Here is a 7,051-nt window from a genome sequence, read left to right on the forward strand (position 1 = left end):
TGCTTCGTGTTGATATTTACTGCTGTGTTGCTGACAATTACCTGAAAGAGAAGTTGGGGTGCTTCACTGGGCTGGAAAAAGTTTAGCTACATCAGAAAGCAGGTCTAATTAAGCAAGTTTATTCTATGTATATAAAAGGCTAAGTTGACTCGTGCATGCGAGATACATATAAAGCTCTCACTGGCACCAATCGCACGCGTGTATTTCCATCTGTCATTGTCGATCGTGAATTTGGTTGACACTTCTATTATAGACAAAGGGTGAATAGCGATATTAAAATATTTCCTCTAATTAATTTCCTTCTAGTGTGCACGAATTTGTGCACCGGGACACTAGTTGTTAATAGTAGTTCCTGCCTTTCCTTGAGGACTGTGGTGTGCCAGGACCCCTGGATGTATGTGTCCGTTAGCACACGTTCGTGCAGTGGCAGCCTCTTGCCCGAGGTCACATAGCCGGACCCGCGGCACCTGTGTGTGGTGGCAGGCCCACCCCCTTCTCCCATCCCAGCTCAGCTGGTGTCCTTTCCGAGCCAGCAGAATGCAGGGCTGTGAGAGAGCTCCGTCCCAGGCTGTTCCCAGCACTCCTCCCGGGTGGGCGTGCCTTACAGACAGAGCGCCTTTGTTCCTTATTTTTGTCACTACGCGCACAGGCGTTTTCCGATGTGATCCTGGGCTCAAGACAGAAGTCTAATTTTAAAGTGAGGACGGCTGCCTCCATAAAGCCTGCTTTGTGTCCTCAGGCAGGAAGTACATATTTGAGCTGTTTTTCCTCTCAGGGCCGACCCAGGACAGCCCGTCAGCAGACCGCACTGCTGCTCGTTCTGGCTCTGGCTCTGGCTGTGGCTCTGGGCCAGGCCACATCCCCCTGTGCTTCTTCCTTACATCAGGTGCAGGTTTGAAGGCGAAGTAGTATAGTTCAAGGCGGCGGGACTTGGAGGTGAAAGTCTGAATTTGAAGTGTTTAGAGGGATAGTGATGGGGGAGTCAAGACCGAAGTGGACCTGTGGGTGGCCGTGTCCCTAGGACCTCAAAAGAGCCTTGGCAGTCACTGCTGCTGAGCAGAGGGAGTGCGCGTGCCCGCTCGCAGGAGCCTGTTGGTAGCAGCTCCTATGTGGTGCCAGGGTCTGGAGGGAACCCCCTGCCCCTTGACGGTGAAATAAGCAAGATTCACACAGCAGGTGCTGTGCTGCCCCACGTGGGCAGCCAGGGGCAGTCTCGCAGACGGGCACCAACGGGTGCAGACACACGGGCGCACATGAGTCCGTCCGTGAAGCTCAGCCACTGGTCCCTGTGGCCGGGCGGAGGCAAGTGTCCGCTGGGCAGGGGCGGGCAGGAGCCTGCTGGGTTGTCCTGACCTGGGTGGTGTGTTAGGCAGGGACACATACATGAAAATGCACATTTGTACACTTTGTCATAAATGTTGTACCTAATAAAAAACAAAAGATGCGTGCACGATGGGGAAAATAGCCAGATAGCCCCAACGTTAGGTCTGTACCTGTTAGTGTGTCACTGGAACTGCCTCCCTTATCGGACCGTTCCTGTCCTCAGGTCTGGAGTGTCCTGCGGGGGGAACGGGAGACTAGCCTCACCCGGGAGCAGAGAGAGCCATCTCTTCTCTCTGCGGCCGCTGCTCCAGGCGGGCCCGGCTCTGCACAGGCGCTGTCGGCCCGTGGGGAGCATGGTCATGTCCACTCACTCACAGCGGACGCACGTGGAGACCTTTCCCTTACAACTGAAATCCCGACTCCAGGAAAGTACACCTTAGGGAACTATTAGGTATAAAGAAATAAAAACATGTCATCTCATGTGATTTACATGGGAAGAAAATAGGTAATTCTTGTAAGTACATGAAATACAGCTCCTTAGTCTGTCAGCAAACCATGAACTCAAGTTGCTCTCATCGCAGTGAAAGGAAATAAGATGCCTCCGGCAGGTAGAAGGTGCTCACTGATGCCTGTGACTGAGCGAGCGCCGGCGGGCCTGTCTGCCTGCGGAGTGTTTACTGAGCACCGGGCATGTGCGTTGCTGTGCCAGGCACACGTGGGGTCCGTCTCACGGGTGAGGGTGGGTTGGGGGCGTCATGCAGGTGGCTCTTCCCCACCTGTTGTCCTGAGCTGCACCAGCTAATGGAGACCCAGGGGGAGCCGCTGCCAGGGCCTCTGACCTCATGGCCGAGCGTCTAGTGAGAGAAACAGGTGTTCTCTTCCAGAAAGGGGGGCGCACCCCAGCAGCGTAGCGTTTTGTTCATGGAGTTGAGTGACAGCACAGGGGGACCTAGTGGGAGAGAGTCAAGCACATCGAGCAGGTAGACTCACTGCTGGAAGCAGTTTGGCAACTTATCCCAGAACTTTCCAAATGTTGAAACCTCTGACTCAGTAATTCCCTTCCTAGAACTCTGTCCCGGGGAAGTGATCGGGGGTTTAGCTAGGTGTGTACACAAAGGCGTCCCCCACAGCCTGCTTACACCACTGAACGTGAAAACGGCCCAAATGTTCCACTAACAGGAGAGGTGTTGGTTTATTTGACACCTGATGTGGCGATAACTTAGTGATTCAGTAAGGTTGGAATTCTGTGGCGTTGTTGCCCTTTTGTGCATTTAAAGCAGCGGTTCTCAACCTGTGGGTCACGACCCCTTTGGCGGTCGAACGACCCTTTCACAGGGGTCGCCTGAGACCATCCTGCATATCAGATATTTACATGACGACTCATAACAGTAGCAACATTACAGTTATGAAGAAGCAACGAAAACAATTTTATGGTTGGGTCACAACATGAGGAACTGTATTTAAAGGGCCAGAAGGTTGAGAACCACTGATTTAAAGGAAGAGTGAGACCAAGTCCTTTCTCCATTGCCCCCAGCCAGTGCTTGTGGCCGCGTCCTGGGCGCCGGCCCTGCCAGGTGCAGAGCTGCACAGCGGGCTCGCAGCAGCTCGCTCTGGTCTGGCGGGGAGCGATCACTGCCCGGTCACAGGGCTCCCTGGGAGCAGTGGGCCCAGGAGGGTGGCAGTTTGGTGGGCGGCGCGCTGGTGGCTGGAGGCTGCCGCCCGATGGTGTGGAGCCAGCCTTTATGCTAGTATTCGTGAAGTTTTTGTACTCTTACCAGTATTTCTGTTACACCCAGCGTTCTCCGTTTGGGTTCTGTATTCTGGGTGCTTGTGGGAAGCTTACCGGACCGTTGCTGCTGTGCAGGGCCAGTCCATGCAGCTCACTCGGGCGCAGGACGTGCGCTGCGCCTCTTCTCCGTGGTTCCCTGGTGCAGAGGGAGGCTCGCCTGCTGCTGCGAGGAGCGGGCGGGCCCAACCCTATTTGTGAGCGAGCGGCTTTGTGGGCCTCCGGCCACGGATTGTCGTCTCTGGCTTTTGAGAATTTTTCCAAAACTGGGGACCTATCTACTCTCCTTAGTCGAGGACAGGTGTGTTGTAAAAGGAAGGAACTTAAGAACCCAGACTGAAGCTGTTTGGTTCTGTTTTCACTTCAGAAACCCGACGTGCGGCTCTCCCGAGGCAGCGTGGACAGGGAGGACGCGAGTCTCCAGGGCCCGGTAAGCAGGACGTGGGCTGTCGTTTTCTTGTCATGGACCCAGCCGTCCACTCTGGGTGAAGTGGCTGTTGTAGCCCCGCACCCTGTCCCTGCTCAGACGCGGAGGCCTCCACCCACCACCAGTGCCGTCTCCTCCGTGGGCAGCTGGCTCTGCGCCCTGAGAAGCGGGACACGCACTAACGTTGATGCACGTGTGTCCGCTCGTCCTCATGCTCTCCCTGCACGCTCACAGCAGTTCCGTCACAGCACTGGCTGCAGGTGAGGGTCTCCCTCGAGTGCTGTCAGGGGAAATGCCTGGCATTCTCTTTAAAGAGCCCGCTTATGGCTCATCCCAATGCCTTTAGAACCTGCTAGGACTCGTCCCTGGGCTTTGGGAGAGCAGTTAAAATTGTGTCGTTAGGACTCCATCAGCAGGTGTCTGGTTAAAATAAACACAGGTTTCTCTCAACACTTAAGCTCCCAGTGAAAAAGGAGCCTTGCGCCTGCCAGGTGGCAGACGTGTGGGGCCAGTGTCCACCCCAGCGGCTCCGTGAGACAGAAGCCATTGGCTGACATCGGGACACGCACACAGGCCGGGAGCTGTCCCATCTGAACGGGACGCCAGCTGCCCTGAGGTGGGCCTGGGAGGCGTGCTCAGTGTCAGCCCGGGAAGGCACTAGTGTGGCGGGCCCTGCAGGCAGGTGGGCGTCCTTAGTTCATGAGCACGGAGTCAGGTGATCCGCCCGCCACCTGACACGTGCCCCCTTCCTCCTGTGCGACGAGCACTCTGTCCTGGATCATAGAGCGAGGCTCGTCCCGGGACCTGCTGCGAGGACATGACCAGAGGGGCTTGGTGAGGAGGGAGAATGCTGGGCTCCCTGGGACACTGCACAGACAGTGGAAGGAACGAATAACTGAGGAGTTAGGCCGGCTGAGGGAGAGTCAGAAACACTCCGTGACACGGTGACACGTGAAGGGGCCACACGTGACCTCGTAGCACTGGCTGCACCAGGCCTGGGCGACAGGAAGAGTGGGTCGTCCTGGTGCGGGAGGCAGTCCTGCAGGGTGCTGTGCTGCATGTGTCCTGTCCCCACACTGCGTCCTCAGCACCCCCACCCACAAGTGGGTAAACCGAGGCTTGTGGAAAATGCACCCAGAGTTGCCCGCTGCAGGGTCAGACGCCAGGCGGCCAGCAGGCTGGGCGGCCTCTTCACTTGCCGCGTGCGGTTTAGGCTGTGGCTGCTTCCTTCCTGGGGCTGATGCACAGGGGACCGTGTCCTCAGCTCACGGTGGCTCCGTGGTCTGCCCCCTGCTGGCGCCTCCGACGTCAGGCTTTGAGCAGGTGCTGAGGCTGCTGGACAGCCCTTCGGCTGGAAAGCAGTGGGTTCTCCATCGGCCTGAGCTCTAATGAGCACTGAGGACTGGCCAGGGGACATGACCCCATCAGTTTGTATAAAGAGTAAAACAATCTGGATCCCAAACTAGGACCCAGGTTGGCAGCACAATTATTTTGTGAGCTGTTAGCCTCAGTTTACAAATGGGAAACGGAAGCCTCTCACAGCTGAGTGAGTCCTCCAGGGCCCCCAGCTGGATACACGTCCCACCAGAGCATGGATCCACACAGTCACTCCGTCGCGCTCCGAAGGCAGGGGCTCCCGCAGGCCTGCCCTTCCAGGCAAAGCTGTGCAACTGCCTAGCACAGCGCCTTATGCCGGCACTGCTGAATACATCCAGAATGTTCTGAGAATAGAACATTCTAGTTTGTTGAACTTTCCTGCTACCTAGGAATCAACCAGAACATTCTTTGTGTTTCAAACCTTTTAAAATGTGTGCCTGTTACGGCCGGGTCAGCACAGCCGTGTCTGTTTCTAAAGTTTGGGCCGCTCACTCCTCCACAGCTGCTCTGGCCACCTGGGCTTCTCACACCTCCGCTTCCCACCCCTGGTCTGCGCAGAGGTCACGTTCTCAAGGGCCTGACCTTCAGGTCCCTCCAGCCCCAGCTCCTTTGTCACTGGGCCCGGCCTGCTCACAACCCTCCCCCGGCTGCTGCTCCTGTGCCGCTCCCTCCGCCGCTGTGCCCGAGCAGGCAGGTGTTAGTCGCTCCCGCAGGTGAGCGGCAGGTACAGGAGTGCTGCCCAGAAGCTCCCGGCTCCGAGGGCTTGGCGTCTGCGTGCTGCGCGGCGCGGTGCACATTGTGTGCACGTTAGAGGGGGCCTCTAGGACAGAGGGCAGCTGGATGCACATAGACCAGCCAGGTGACCACTGTAAAGAGCAAGGACAGTCTCTCCGCAGCAGGACGCGTCTGAAGGTACTTCTTTGCCTCGAGTGGCCTGGGGGAGGTTGTCATAGTGATGGCCGGCCTGCCACCAGGAACTGCCTTCCCAGCTGGTCCCGGCACACGCAGGGCTTCGGGAGACGAGGACAACATGCACCTGGGTGTGTAGACTCCCGGCGCTAAACATCATTGTCAGGACGGCACTCAGAGGGGGCGGAGCTTTCCGAGCGCAGAGCCGGGGCAGGGAAGCTGACCACCACATCCGACACCCTGGCGGGGTTTTAGGAGGATTGTAAATGGGTCGTCGCTGTCCCCAGGCTTGCTCTGTCGCAGCTCTTCTGTCCCCCTCTGGTAACATTCCTCGCTTATTTGCCTACCCCCTCCCCAGCGGAGGCCTACAGCAGCCGGCCCCTCGTCTTGGTGTTTGGAGCCAGCGTTCAGCACCCGTGTTCCAGGGCGGGTGGCAGGCGAGGGTGGGCGGCCGTGACCCTGCTGTGATGCTGCCGCGCTGACCGACCTTTCTGTCCCCACAGACTGGAAACCAGCACATCTACCAGCCGGTGGGGAAGCCAGGTAAGCGGAGAAAGAGATTATATCAAGAATTTTGTATAACATGGAGGGAGCGGGGTTTAATGTATAAGTTTCTGAGCTTTGGAATACCTCATGGTTTTCTATCACTGTCCCCTCTACAAGCCACGGCGATTGTGGTGGCTCCCAAATGCAGCCCATGCCGAGAAGGCTGGAGAGGGAACCTCGTACCAGGCACCAGTAGGGCTGCACGTGTGTGTGCGTGCGTGTGTGTGTGTGTGTGTGTGTGTATACATGTGCTCTGTGAAGGCGCATTATTTAATGAGACTCATTCCCTTTTCCAGATCCTGCAGCTCCACCAAAGAAGCCACCACGCCCCGGAGCCCCCGGCCACTTGGGCAGCCTTGCCAGCCTCAGCAGCCCCGGGGACAGCTACAACGAGGGCGTCAAGGTGGGCGAGGAGCTGGCTCTGCTCGGGGCTCTGGCGGCGTGGGCTGCAGCTTGGGGGGGTTCCAAACCCCTCTGAGAGGCAGGAACACGCTTTACCAGAAACTTACCCATTTCTCTCGGACAGACCTAGGGCCTCACTCAGACCCTGACTTTCTAAACACGTCTTCTCTCGTTAGGCAGAGTGTTGCTTTGGGCGAAAGTGCTGGGTGGCTTCTGGTTTTAAAAACTAGTTAAGTCAGGACACGGGCGACCTGCAGCCAGTCTCCAAGCTTGTCAGTGGC

The 7,051-nt window shown here is 57.2% G+C and overlaps 1 protein-coding gene across 10 annotated transcripts in view; it reads left to right on the forward strand.

The window, feature by feature from the left end:
• Positions 1 to 7,051, forward strand: part of PTK2 (protein tyrosine kinase 2) — a 99,908-nt gene that overhangs the window by 88,211 nt on the left and 4,646 nt on the right. For 9 of the 10 annotated variants that reach the window (XM_005877797.2, XM_014549035.1, XM_014549031.1 and 6 more), the window contains 3 exons: positions 3,477 to 3,539; positions 6,326 to 6,365; positions 6,665 to 6,771. In XM_005877797.2, coding sequence (XP_005877859.1) covers positions 3,477 to 3,539; positions 6,326 to 6,365; positions 6,665 to 6,771 — 210 coding nt within the window. The remainder of the gene's footprint in view (positions 1 to 3,476; positions 3,540 to 6,325; positions 6,366 to 6,664; positions 6,772 to 7,051) is intronic. The other variant, XM_014549033.1, reaches the window with a different exon arrangement.

Source organism: Myotis brandtii, unplaced genomic scaffold (assembly GCF_000412655.1).
Source record: "Myotis brandtii unplaced genomic scaffold, ASM41265v1 scaffold532, whole genome shotgun sequence".
Taxonomy (NCBI): domain Eukaryota; kingdom Metazoa; phylum Chordata; class Mammalia; order Chiroptera; family Vespertilionidae; genus Myotis; species Myotis brandtii.